Source organism: Myodes glareolus, chromosome 4 (assembly GCF_982192425.1).
Source record: "Myodes glareolus chromosome 4, mMyoGla1.1, whole genome shotgun sequence".
NCBI classification, from domain to species: domain Eukaryota; kingdom Metazoa; phylum Chordata; class Mammalia; order Rodentia; family Cricetidae; genus Myodes; species Myodes glareolus.
Window position 1 is genome coordinate 64,595,489 of NC_142029.1, and position 14,763 is coordinate 64,610,251.

Sequence of the window (14,763 nt, forward strand, 5' to 3'; positions counted from 1 at the left end):
AGATTCTATTGGCATCCCATGGGGAAAAGACAAAACAACAACAGAAAGAATTTAATAACACTACATTTTTTAAATCATGGTTCTGTGTTGGCTCATTTCTAAGCCCACATTTTCTTCCTTTTTGACTTTCTTGAAGTATTTATTTCTATTATTAGGACTCATCATAAAAAGTAGGCCAGTTCTCATTTAGCTCAAGCACATTGTCCTAACATGACACTCTGTGAACTTGTTAAGCCTGAGGTCAGCACTACAGCAAAGATGATCAGGAAAGACCTAATTTCGAATTCATCTAAAGGAGCATATCCAGCTGTGAGTCCTAGTGGTTAACTCATCCATTCTGGAGAAGTGGAGTCCTGAGATGGTCATTTGGTCTTTATGTTGGGAGTACATGCTTTCCCTGAGCCTTAGATAAAGTACGGTCCAAATGCGTGTTAGCTCATCCGTTCTCAAGAAAAAGACCTGGGAGAAAGTACTCCTCCCGTGCCCAGCTGGCTTTCACATTTTCATCTTTTGTGAGCCATGAGGTGGACTGTAGAAAACACAAGAGCCAATGTGCTCAACACTGACCGGAGCCATGTGTACAGAGCCAAAAATCAAATTCCCAAGAAAGGCTGACCCCGCTGAGGAAAACTGGGTCTCCAGCTTTCTCCTGGCTGTGAAGATTGCTTGGCTTACTCCGGAACTCGGGGGGATGTTTGCTCAGCATTGGAGACCTTCAAAGAACTTGTACTTACTATGGATGGCATTGCCAGGGAACAGAAACCAGATGTAGTCCCTCTTCTACCAAACACAGATGACTACCACCAAACCCTACAGTGGGAGCTAAACATATCCATTGCTAGAATAACGAGACAATGTCTCTTCTCCCTTAAAAGTATGAAAATACATATTTTTCAGAGTGAATTTTCAGAATGCTTCTATCATTAAATCCAGAGGTCACAGAACAATGTGACTGCCTATATTTGCTGGTCTTCTGTTAATTTGTTTTGGGGGGAGGTGAGAGACTGGGGTTCAGTCCATGACCTTGAGAGAGCTCTACCGCTGAGCTGCATCTTCTCCCCGGAGCTTTGGTTTGCCCACTTCCATTACTCTGCAGTATTGCAGGAAGAGTGGGCAGCCTGCCATTTACTTCTCTGGAAGCTTCTATTGCTCAAGTTCACTAACTACAGCCATGTTTTGTAAGGTTTAGTAGAGAGTTTAAAAAACATTTCATTTGACCAAACAGATGCTAAGCCAAACATGTCTTTCTAATCAGGAGGTTATGTTCCTCTACCCACTGCCTCAGCAGCCTTCATGTGGTCTAATGGCACAAGACATATAAGGTTGGGCCCCTCATTAGGAAGCTGTGCCAACAGTTGCAGGATTCATGTTCTAACATTGATCATGGGCTTGTGCTGAAACTAGGCTCAGCTGGAGTGACTGCCTTGTATAGATCCACCTCTTCTCTGTTTCGCTTTCCTTCTATCCATCCTGGAAGTACTTCCTCAGTAGACCCCTTCCACAAGAGCTCTTGACAAGCCCACTCTTTCCAGGGACCCTGACATAAGACCCAGTGACGTCATTTTTCTTAAGGGAGTAGTCAGTCACATTAGGATTATTATTCATCTGCAAATGGGAAAACTAGGTAGGCCAAAATCATTTCTTTATGGATTTATGTTTCTTTGAGAGACAGTAGAGCATTGAATCAAGGTCTTATTCTGTATTCAAGACTAGCCTGAATTTCATTATGCAGCCCAGGTTGGCCTTGAACTTATGATCATTCTCCTGTCTCAGCTTGAATCCTGGGGTTACAGGCATGAGCCACCATACCCAGCCTTTACCATTTAACTCAAAAGCCCAAAGGCACTAAAACAAACATTTCAATTAAGAAACTTATAGCATTCGAATACAACTCTCTTTAGCCCCCCCTCTTGTGACTGTGCCATGCTTACCTTCACGGGGACTGCATATTCCCAGAACAAGGTCATCTTCAATATGCTGCAGAATGTCAAAGTTCTCAACATAGAAAACCATCTCTCGTTTCCCACTGATCTCCTCGAGCTGGGTGACATTGGAGCCAAATACGCCCACTGAGTAGATAATCACACCGTCTTTCCGAAGTGCTGCTGCTGGTTCCCTTACTAGGTCCTGAGCCTCGCCGTCTGTGATGAGAATGAGGAACTTCCTGACATTGGGCCGGGCCCCCTTGTCGGGGCTGAAGTACTGGGACACAAAGCTCAGGGCACTGCCTGTCAAGGTTGTTTCTCCAATGTGAATCATTTGGTCGATGGCACTGGAAATGTCACTTTGGGTCATGAATGTGTTGAGCTGGAACTCCTCCTTGTGTTCGTGGCTGAACTGGACCACACCAATTTGCACCCGGTCTACCCCAATCTGGGATTTGCTCACCAGGTTCTTCATAAACGTCTTCATCTTGCTGAAGTTTTCAGGTCCTATGCTGCCAGAACTGTCCACCAGAAACATGATGTCTGCTTTCATGTCTCTACAGGCTGTGTGGGAGAAACTGGGATGTTTATTTGTATCACTGAACATAAAAAATTAAGAGTTCATAGGAAAACCCAAGTCACAAATAATTCTATGTTCAAGCTCAGTGTGTGCATCATGAAGACAGGAAAATAAAGCATCACAAGGCAATAAAACTCAAGACTATTCTGTTCCTTAGTAACGAAGTATCTCAACATCAGCACCCTCTGGGGCCAGGTCATATTTACTGTAGTAGTGCTCTGGATATTGATCCATAAGATGGTTAGTAAATATCTTTGCTTCATCCTTTTAGTGGATGCCAAGAAAGCTCCCTATTTAGGACACAAAAAAATGTATCTACAAGTCACCAAATATCCTCAGAGAGTAGAAACCCTGACTGGAAGCCACTGATACAGTGCTCCAGAGAAATTCATACAAGTTCGTTTATAAAATGAGATGTCAGTCAGATGGCCATGCCCCTCTACGTCAGAACGTCTTTGATTGTATTATACACATGGCACCTAATCGTACATCCTGACAGGGCTTCATTAGAGAGAATCCCTCCAAACACCTTGGTCAGTCTTCAGATACTAACTACACTACCATGGGGCTTTGCTTTGTTCTGGAGAGAAAATATACTTATACAGGCCAATAATCTCAACTTAAAAATGCATGTCACCCCTGACTGACAGTGTTCCTTTGTCAGCTGCTGTCTGAAGGCCAAGCCGCATCATCTCCTACCTTCTTCAGCACAGATCTCTTGAACCACCTGGTTCCTTATGTCCCTCAGGGCATCGAACTCATGGACGTAGTAAACTCGCTTTTCCTCTCCCGCTATCTCCCGCAGCTGTGTTTGGTTGGCTTCCTTGACTCCGATAGCATGGACTCGGATGTTTTCCTCTCTCAACCTGTGCGCAGGTTCCAGGACACTGTCCTGGGACATGCCATTCGTCAGAATGACAAGGTGACATGGCACTTTGTTTCCTCGCTGCTTCTTTGCTTTCTGCAACAGCTTCAGGGTGAAGTTCAGGGCTGCACCTGTGTTGGTGTTCCCGCCCATCTGCCTGATGTTCTCGATGGCTTTTCCCAAGTCAGGCTTGCTGGTGTATTTACTGATCTCAAATTCCAAGTCCCAGGTGTCGGCATACTGCACCGCCCCGACCCGTACCTTGTGGGGAGCAATGTTGAACATGCCCACCACGTCTGACAGGAAGGTCTTCATTTCGTGGAAGTCTGTGGGCTGGGTGTTCCCTGAACCATCAATGAGCAGATAGATATCCGCTTCTTCAGTGTCCACACAAGCTAAAACAGAACCAAAACATTGAATGTAGCATTCAGGGCAAACGGCAAAGAGAAAGGAGTGCAGAAAGGAAGGATAAGGACCTACAGAAGAAAGACGGGAGCAGCTTCTCAGCATCAAAGACTCGCTTTCCTGGCTTGGGATAGGGGTTCAGCATCAGTTGGGTGAAATGAGTTGCTTCAGACAGTTTGAGACTATAACCCCGATTCTCTGCCATATCTATAGGTATAGGAAAACTATGAGCTGCTCTCTGCAAGTTGCTTTTCTCCATTAGTAAGTCACACTCAGAGGAAAATGGTCAACCGCGGAGTAGATGGTGTGTAACAAAGCCCTGTGAGCATATGAGTTCTCTTTCCTACAATCTAGAAGAAACTATTTACTTTCTACACTCTCCTAGTCCTGAGATCCACTAGGGATGTTGTCAATGACCTTGAGTGTGAGACACAGTGATACGGTAAATAAGCCATAAATAGTCCTTGCATAATATATACAAATATGTTTACATATACACAGATATGAAAATACTTACATAGCATCCACTAGTATGTGTGTACATATGTATAAAACAAATACCACGTACATGTAAACATACAGTCCCTTCTCTCTCTAAACTTGCAGGCAATAGATTGTTACTTAATTTGTCTTCCACATAAGTCATGTTGACCCTTTATTCTCTAATTTGGCCTTGGGGTTAAAGGAAGAGAAAGGAAATAAGAATACAGTACAGGAAAGATAAGGGAACTGGTCAACCCAAGAATGCAAGTCAGCAAAGGGGGAGGAGAAGAAATGATGACCCGGGACACAGTGAAATAACCAGTCCAGTTAAAGCCATGCCAAAGAGGACATTCCCTTCCCCACGTCCACACTGCAGTAGATTTTAGTGTCCCCCAAGCTGGACTTCCTAGTATCCAACTAAACTTAAAATTAGAAATGCATTTTGCCCACCCACCTCAGAGCCCCCAAGTCCCTTCTGTATAGACAACACACAGAAGGTGAGAACAAAGAAGCCTCTAGAATGGCCTTCTCTCAGTGAGGCTTTACCAGATTTGAGGGTTTCAGTCCGCTCTGAGAGGACAGAGACCGTGTGTGTGATTTGGTTCCGCAGCTTCTTCAGGAATGTCTGGTTGTGGGTGGCCAGCTCAGAGAAGTCGCTCAGTTTGGAGGCGAACTGCTCTGCGGGGTGGGATGCAATCTTCTCCAGTTGATCTTGGCTGGCCCCCTCTATGCCCATGGTAAAGATGGTCACGCCCTCACGCCGGAGGTTGACAGCTGCCTTGGTCACGTTGTCCTCTGATGCTCTGTGGGTCACCAGGACGGCAATCTGAGGCACCCCCTGATTCTTCCGACTGCCCCTCTGTGCACTGAAGACTTCCTTCCTGGTCTTTCTGAGGGCATCCCCAGTGTAGGCCTGCCCTGTGCGGGGAGACAGGTCCTGTATGTGCTGCAGGATCTCTGTCTTATTGATACCCTTGCTCAGCGAATTGATCACCCTCGTCTCGTTGCTGTAGGCCACCAGACCAACCCTCATACAATTTTCCTTGATGTCAAGGGCAGAGACACTTTCCTCCAGGAACGCTTTCAGATGGTCAAGGTTCTCCTGGCTGCCATTAAGGGCCATGTCCAACAGGAACACAACATCAGCCACAGAAGGGCCTTGGCAAGCTGTGTGGGCAAAGGAATGAAGGAGTACAGTTATAGCAGGAGGGTTGGCACTTCTGAGCATCACAGGGCATGCAGAACATACACTAGAACTCATCTGTGTACTTAGAGAAGGCATGACATGATTGTGAGGCTGAGATGACAGGGACCAGGGTTCAAAGACTGACTCTAAATCTAAGCTCCCAGCTTTAAAAATGAGATATAGCGTTTACCTTAGAGAGTTGGCCTAGGTATGAAATAATATATTTAACATGGAGACTGGTACATTAAAATCATTTAATAAAGACTAGCTATTGTATGAAAAACATTTAAGTATCGCCTTCATTATACTCAACGGCTCAAGTCTAAGAAATGAGAATAGGTACACTCGCATTTTCAATTATTTGGGAAAGGCACTAGTAGTAAAGATTCATATTTTTATGTTATCACCAACAAAAAAAGCATTCTGTATCATCCATAGGTCATCTCAAACTGATTTAACCAAGAGGACAGACTGTAAAGAACTCAGAAGCTAATTCAGAATCAAACAGCAGAATAGGCAATGTGGGGTGTATGCTACCTGACTGGAAACCAGGAGACTTGATCCAGCTCTGGCTATACAAGGCTGCCTGGCACTGGGGCAGACCATATCATTTTAGTTCTTTGCTTCAGAACAGGATTTGGATCATCAGAGGCTGGTTTTAGCCTTGCCATGTTTTTCATTATGTGGTCCCGGAAGCTGAAGGTTTCTCCAGGAGCAAATTTGTTTTTAGTGAACCAGCAATAAAACCACAGCAAGAACAACCCAGGAAGGTGTCTCAGTGGGAATCTAGGTGGCAAGGAGAGGGTGCTGCAAAATTTTAAAATTCTAGTCTGGGGCTAAATAAGTCATCGAAAACTTCCCTGTGGGATTTATTAGTTTTTTTTTTTTTTAATAGCCACAATCACTAGATCTTCTTGAACATACAGCTATTCGATACCGGAAAATGCCACCCATTGGAGGAAAAGGGTATTCACAGAATTTTAATCCTTCTCCTACACTGATGCTTTGTTCAAAATCATTTTGACATTGGTCCTATGCATACAGCCTCAACCCACTGTCCTGATTAAATTTTGTTATCAATTTGACACACTTAGAAGACCAACCGCCCCTATCAGATTGGCCTGTAAGCATGCCTATGAAGCATTTTCTTGATTTATAACTAATGTAGAAGGGCTCAACCCACTGTGGGCAGCACCATCCCTAAGAAAGTGGGAGTACATAAGAAAGGGAGATGAGCGTGTCAGAGAGAGAGCAAGCCTAGCAAGCAGCATCCCTCCATGGTCTCTGCTTCAGTTCTTGACTGAACGTCCATCTTGGCATCCCTCCGCAATGGACCCCAAGCCTGTCAACTAAAATAAGCCCCCCCCCCACATTGCTTTCAGTCAGTGTTTTATCACAGCAACAGAAAGAAACCAGGACATCCACCTTCTACGATAATGTCATCAGCCATTCCTTCCTTATACTTAGATACATCCTTGATGATCTGCGTCATGTTTGGGGCAAATGCACTGAGGTCTCTGACCATCCTGAGGTTGAAATGGAACTGGGATGTGGCCATGGCTTTCAGGTTTTCCTCAGAAGCCTTCTGCATCCCCACTGAGATGATCTTTACCCCATCTTCCCTCAGGGCCTTCGAAGCCTCTTCCACATCATCCTCAGACTCTGATGAAGCCAGCACCACCAGGATTGGGGGGAACAGTTTCTTGTCTCTTCCATTTGTGGGAGCAGAGAAATAGGTCCTGTGAGCTTCTTGCAGGGCGTTCCCTATCTTCAGGGACCCACCAATGAATTGGAAGTTCTTCTTCAGGTGGTTCAGCATAGGGTTCCTGTTCTTGAAGGTGCCCAGCTGGAATTCATTGTGGAGAGCATCGCTGTACTGGGCCAGGGCCACACGGTACTTGTCTGCCTCTATGGGGAGACTGCTGATCAGCTTGGTGAGGAAAGTTCTCACAAGAAGGAAGGACTTCATCCCTAGGTGATCTGAGCTGTCCACCAGAAACACCACATCTGCATACTCGGGACCTATAAAGTCAGAAACACAGCAAAAATTTTAGAAATTGTTTTCCATATTTAATGCCAACACTCTCTCTCTCTCTCTCTCTCTCTCTCTCTCTCTCTCTCTCTGTGTGTGTGTGTGTGTGTGTGTGTGTGTGTGTGTGAACAGAAACTTAGTTTCATCTTTGAATTTTGTTTCAGTACCTTTCTGAACAAATCAACATCCCACAATTTCTCAGGAAGAAGAGGGGTTTAATTCATGGTGTGAGTGCCTTATACAACTTCTCATGGCAAAGTTTTGCAACAATAAATATCATTTTGCAAAGAACTAGCAAACTGGGAATGTGTAAATTTAGCAAAATAAAAAGGCAGAGGTGTTGTTTTAATGGGCAATTTCCCCTGTTCTTTTTACAGAATTGGGACACACACACATGGACACACAGACACACATAGACACATGGACACACACACACACACACACACACACACACACTGAAAGCTTTCATCAAATCAGATTCCTTCAAATTGGTTTGAGCGGTGAAACCTAAAGTTTGCATTGTGATTCTCACTTAACCAATGCCTTAGCTCACCTGCTTGATTTGTAAGCATCATTTTGTATTATAAAGTGCTGAATTGATGAAGTGTACGACATCACAAATACACAGGACTAGCTTACTCTGTGGGAAAGTTAGTTATAATATATTCAGCAAGTCACTGAATGAGCATTATGATTGATACATTTATTTACACATATGCGAAATTTAATGTCAGCAAAGAATTTGAGGTAAGAAATGAGACTATAATCTTGGTTTCAATTAAAAACATATCTTATCTTGGAATATAAAAACCCTTTCGAACAATTAACAATTTGCTAGTTGTATAGGACTTAGAATACATATAAATAGTACACACACATACACACACACACACATATCATGTCCTATCATTATAATTTACAATCAAATCAAATAAATGGCATATAGATTATGTGTATCATATATATTATACACATGTATATATGTATGTATATACATGAATGACATAGTATCATTATCCCAGACTGGCTTTGAAATCTTGATTTCCTGTCAGAGCCTCCCAAGAATTACAGGCATGTAGCCATCACTGTGCTAGTCTCTGGAACTAAATATTTATTTTACAGAAAATCATAGATTCCATACTAGTTTAATTTACCCATGGCTGCTTGTCTGGTCCCTGGAATTGCACTACTTTATCATGAAGGCAGATAGGGAAGCTGTGTGTATTTGTGTGTGTGTTATCTGAGAAAATGCAGTGCAGCTGGATTAAGTGGCAGGGAAGCCTGCCTATCATCAGCTAATTCTATGAGCATTATCAAGTCCTACCCTATGCAGGAGCCGCAATCTCCTCTACTTTAAAATAAGGAGGTTTGATTAGCAAATGCCCAGGCTATCTCCTCACATTAAGATTTTTATCACAATTGGTTACTAGAGAAATGGCTATCAAGTCATAATAGTTCCTGGTTTTTGAGTTTTGCTTTTTTTCTTCCATTGTTAGGAAACTAGCCCTGGCTTCTATCATTCGGTATCCGTAAATATCTGACCAAATCAATCGGTCCTTTCTAGTCCTTTAAGTGACCTCACTTCCAGCAATCTGAGATTCTACCCTTTATCACACAGCCAGCAACATTCAGGGGGAAATGAACATAGGGCCAGTCAGGACCTTCTTCCAAGGGAAGACAGGGCAGTCCAGAGAACCCTGTTGAAGGTGGCTTGCTGTATGACCATTAGCGACCTTTCTACTCATGCAGAAGTGGTGTAGGAGGGCCTTCTGTCTATGTGTTACTTTCATTGGTCAAATAAAGAAACTGTTAACCTTTTGACAGGACAGCAGCTTAGATAGGTGGATTAGACCGAACAGAATGCTGGAGAAAGAAAGCAGAGTCAGGCAGGTGCCATGACTCTTCTCTCTGAGATGGACGCTGGTTAGACTCATGCCAGTAAGCCACAGTCAAATGGCAATACAGATTATTAGAAATGGGTTGAATCAATATGTGAGAGTTAGCCAATAAAAGGCTAGAACTAATGGGCCAGGCAGTGTTTAAATGAATACAGTTTCCATGTAATTATTTCAGGTGTAAAGCTAGCCGGGAGCCAGGTGGGAACACAGCCCACAGCTCCTTTTACAACACAGAAGCTCCTCTATTTTGTGTGGGAAAGGCATTTGGCTGATTAGCAAAGTGACAGTTCCAGGTCCTTCTTCATGTCTAAGTCACGTAATTTGTGTGTGTGTGGCGGGGGTGGAAATGGATTCTTCTTCAAAAGCTTAAGATGATGATATTTTAAGTGGCAAAGTCTGGCTTATCTCCACTAAGCTTGTTTCATGGTCACAGTCCTAGAGAAAGTTATGAAAGTCAGTGTAGATGGTTCTGGATGTGAGCTGGCCCCCACACACCAACTTCTTAAGCAGGGCTGTTTCACATGAGTTCCTGACCACAACACTGACAGCAACTGCTAGGAGCTCTCTTTCCAGGGTAAACACATGGATGCCTTTAGAAGCAGCGGTCAGTCCAAGACACTACAGCTGCTGCAGAATCTACACATTTAGCCAAAGCAGCACTTGCAGTCAAGGCAATTAAAGACTTTGAGTTTTCCAAAGAGATCTAGAGTAGGCTGAGTTAAGGACAGATGACAGCTTTCATATATTTTATCAGCAGCTGGGGATTTCCAAATATGAGTAACCAAAAAAAAAAAAAAAAAGAAAGAAAGAAAGAAAGAAAACCTCGCCCCTACATACTTACTGCCATTGAAATCAAGCAATGTGAAGCTAACACCCTAACTTAAACAGCCTCCACCCATTGAGTAACTATTGGGTATATATGTATATACAAAATGATGTGAGGAAATACTTCCATGTCTTCTTACCAGAGTCTTGGTTCACACAAACATGGAAACAAGCCATTGTCAGGATCAAAATCGGCAGCATTTTCATGTTACAGGCTGACAAATCCCCAACATTAAAGCTAAAAAAGAAAGATACAGAAAATCATTTGACTGTTATTTGTGGATCAAGACTCACGTAGATGACAGCAGACAAAATTAGCTAATAAACTCGGTGTGGAAAGGGGTGAGGGGTGGCTAAGGTTCACGGGCCTTCGAACCTGTAAGGTGCCTTGGAGGAAAACGTAGCAACTCCCTGAGAGGTGTGCTTCCTTGTCCTCAGACCTGGAGGAAACATGAGACCCTGAACAGAGACAGTGCAGGTGACCAGACGCACCGTGTTCCCATTAGTCGTTCCCACATGCCCAGTGCACCTTGTCTGCTCACCACCATGACAGTGCAGAGTTCACTGTGCTGTGGTCTAAAACTGCTTAAGGCTGTCTCCCAACGTGAACATGTAGGTGTGCTTCATATTAAACCGTTTGTATTCTAGGTATGGGCTGAAAACCTTATTTTCCTCACTCCCTCCTTAGTTCTGGCAGGATTGCCATTTATTTATTTATATTTTTATTTTTGAAACAACGTCTTACTATGTAAACCAGGCTGGCTTTGAATTCAGAGTTCTCCTTTTCTCTGTCTCCAGAGATTATATGTACCACCAAGCCCAGCTATTTCTCTCTCCTATATTCATTTTTAATTTTAGATTTTCTTATATATTTAAAAAGTTATAAATAAAAATATCATGTACTAAAATTAACCAGACCCCAAAAGACTATACAACTCAAGACAGCTATTTTGGAACAGAAGCTTTGTAGTTTCATAATGGATCTTATTCTTTCGCTATTGCACACATTTTAAGCACTTATCTACAATCTAAAACAAAAACTCATGCAGAGTTAGAACTGAGAAAACAATTAGCCTGCTATCTGTTCATAACTGGTGGCCGTAACCTGTGTTCAGTCCTTCTTGAAGCCCTTAGATTTGCCTTTCTTGTTTCCTTCATGGTATACTTCACCCACACATCCATTTGTTTACACATACACCTACACCGTCGGCCAGATTCTGTATACAAAGAGAGCATGAGATTGTTATTCTAAGATTGTGGAGCTTGCTTAATATTACACGTTCTAAGTACATCCATTTTCCTATAAATTTTGTGATTTCATTTTTCTGTAGATCTCAGTAGCATTTCTATATGTAAGTGTAGCTTATATATTTAATTTTCATTATCCATTCATCTACTGATGGACAATTAGGGGGATTGCAATATTTGTGTTTTATTCTTAAATCTGAGAGAAGAAAAAGGACCACGAGCTGTGTTTTGACGGAAGAGGGAAGGCTCACTCCTTAGGATGAGGAACTCAGTTTGTGCCCATTTGCTTAGAGCCACACAGAGCAAGGGGCTCACAGTTTCAACTTGGCTTAAAAGGCATTTTCAGCCACCCTGGAATGCCAATTGTGGAGTTAGACAGAATATTGAACACATTATAAAACAATATAAGCACATAGAGGACTTTTTAAATCACTTCCCCAGTAAATAAAACGTGAGCTGCTCCATTTCTGAGCCTCGAAGAATTTTTCCACGTACAGCTTAATTGCTACCCAAAGGTATATTCGCCATTCCAGTTATGGCCACCGCATTCCACTTCAGGGTGACGCCCAAGCTCACATGTTCAGTGAAAGGACTCTAGACTGAGGAATTCTATCTCTGTTTCCCTGCCTGCCCCATCGTCCCCTTGACCTTCTCCTCTTTGAGACTCAGTTCCAATCCTCCGCAGGAGTCTAGACACTTCACACTTTGGAAGCTATGCTAAACATCAGCACCAGGCAAGTGGAAATGAGTGGGCTGGGGCTGGGCTCCTAAGAGGTCATTTTAAGCCAATCTTTTCATTTTAAATGGATAAGGATACCTTAAAAGAGAATGCCCACAGTAAGTGTCATCTGCATATGAGTTACTAGTATGTGTAAGGATAAACAAACACTCTATGTGCGTGTGTGTGTGTGAGAGTGCACGTGTGAGCGCATGTGGAGGGGGGGCTATAATAAAAAACAAGCAAGGGAAATGGTCTTTAAGTTCAAGCTTGGGCAGCAGGATTGTGCTAGGCTGGGCTGGCGCTCAGTGGTGAAGGGTTCACCTCTATCTTCAGTTCCAAGTAAAAAGGCTTGGAAGGCAGAGATTATTTTTATTGTATCAAAGCATAGACAAGTGCCCATGATTTAAAGGTTGGTGTGCTACCAAAGATGATCAGATTTTCTCATGAGTATTTCAGAAATATCTGATCCCTTAAAGGCATATGAAGAAAGAATGAGAGAAGCTTAAGGTAATTAGCATAAAGTTTGGATTCCCGGCACACTTCATCATTCTACCATAGTATCGTCTTAATGCTGATTGCTTCTCATTATAGACACCAAAGTGTGGGTATCTTTAATCTGTATTCTGCTGTGTTACATCCATTCAGAATCAAGCAAGCAGAGGCTAATGTGGCTCTTCTGGAAGTTACATGTTATGAAATAGTTTTAAAAAAAATCTTGTCTTTGTAAAATTTATGCACTGCAGAAATTTACACTGCAGCTGAGACGCTAGTTCGGTCACCCGAGCATTGACTCCGAGCTCAGAGGGTTCAGAACATGGTCAAGCCTTCTCTTGAGGTTTTGGAAATCAGCAGTCACAGAAAGACTTCTGTCCTACATGAGCCAACTCATAATTCAGACCATATCTACCAAATAAGATAGTTTAGAGTCCAGGGGAATGTAGAAGCAACTTTGGCAGCATTAGGATAAATGTCATTTCTGCTTAATTGGGACATGCAGGATGTATCAGTTCTAAGCGTTGGCTTTCTTTTTCTTCAGAAGTGTTATCAGCTGCTTCACTGGGAGAAACATTGGGTCTTTGCCTTGGTGTCAAAAGTTAACGGTTGTTTACTCTTTAACCCTTAGAGGTGCCACAACTTCCCTCCTTCAAGCCGTTCTTTTACCCCCAGCCAAATCAAATGGAAGAAAAGGAAATGCTCTAAGGGGGTCTTAGGTCTATGTGAAGACGCTGCAGGACAAGTCCCGGCGCATGACAAGATGAATGAGTATGGCCTCCATGATGATAAAGGAAACAAAGGCGCAAACAAGTTACCTGTTAACGTCATACACTTCAGAATCTCCCAAAGGTTTATCAGTTCATCACACTTGAGCAAAGTCATCAGGTGACCTTGTCACTTTGTAAAATCAACACTTTTCTGTGTTAAGGTGTTTGGCAGAGAAAAAAAGAATATAAACTCCAAAGCTTTGTGATTGGGGCTCTGCTCGTATCTAAACTGTTACATGATGCTACACAATGCCACCCCATTTCCAGAGGTCCCTAATAGGAAGCACAGGGATGGTAGTTTCATGTTCAGAAGGCCCCCAGTTTACTATTCTTTTATATAACCCCTACAATCCATTAAAGAAAAAAAAATAGCAGCAGACCTGGTAGTGTAGGTCAATAAACTCAACTATCTGGGACACTGAGGTGGGAAGATCCCAAGTTCAAAGCCTGCCTAGACAATGGAGTAAGTTTGAGGCCAGCCTGGGCTACTTAACAAGAAACCAGTCTCAAAAAACAAAAAGTAAATTAAAGAGCAGGAGGTTAGAAATCTAGCTCTGTGATAGAATGTTTGCCTAATCTATGCAGTACTGCAGTGAACTAACTCACAGACAGACAACAGCAGCAATAACAAAAACTTGGGGAAATCCTTTAGGGCTCAACTACATGAAGCACAAGAGGACTGAATCTTCAAAATGCAAATCCACTAGCTAGAATTGTCCACTTAGAACCTGGAAACACAGACACAATCCGAGAGAAACAAGGACACAAAATGTTCGGATCAGAAATTGGTAAACTAAAAAAAAAAAAAATTTTAAAATTTAGTTGGACTTTGAAAACACAAATCTCAGAGGACTAGTCAATGAAAATAACATTTGTTCATTGTTAGGTCTTCTCTTAAGAGAAACGATTTAATCAGGTCCAATCTGTTAGGAATTTTCCCAAGTCTAATGATTTGGGGGAAGGGAAATATCCAACCACAGTCCTTATAGCCTTCAGTGTGTTAGCTGTCCACACAGAAAACGGTAAGGGCCTGTAGAGGTAGGACTGAGGATTATGGGTAAATTAGACATCTGGAGGCTCAGGCTCTCTACAAGTCTAAGAGCTAACCACAGAACTACAGACCGTCCCTCCTTCCCCAACGACTACCAAGTTACTGAACAACTATATACGGAAATTCATTTTACCCCTGTATCATATCCAACTACCAAGAACATTATAGGTCAAAATAAACTGGGCAAAACTACAACTCGAAGAGACTCAACAAGCATTTGGACCAGACTCAGATACAATTGAGATGATGGAGTTAGCTCAGGAATTTGAAAGAATAGACAGT

At 42.7% G+C, this 14,763-nt stretch overlaps 1 protein-coding gene across 1 annotated transcript in view; it reads right to left on the minus strand.

Annotated features, from left to right (window-relative positions):
• Col6a6 (collagen type VI alpha 6 chain) overlaps nucleotides 1–14,763 on the minus strand; it is a 156,636-nt gene that overhangs the window by 95,875 nt on the left and 45,998 nt on the right. Inside the window, exons 2-6 of the mRNA XM_087905507.1 lie at nucleotides 10,340–10,437; nucleotides 6,870–7,466; nucleotides 4,805–5,425; nucleotides 3,205–3,765; nucleotides 1,932–2,489 (exon numbers count right to left, since the gene is read on the minus strand). Of these exons, the coding sequence (XP_087761633.1) occupies nucleotides 1,932–2,489; nucleotides 3,205–3,765; nucleotides 4,805–5,425; nucleotides 6,870–7,466; nucleotides 10,340–10,406 (2,404 nt within the window). The 5' untranslated portion in view covers nucleotides 10,407–10,437. The remainder of the gene's footprint in view (nucleotides 1–1,931; nucleotides 2,490–3,204; nucleotides 3,766–4,804; nucleotides 5,426–6,869; nucleotides 7,467–10,339; nucleotides 10,438–14,763) is intronic.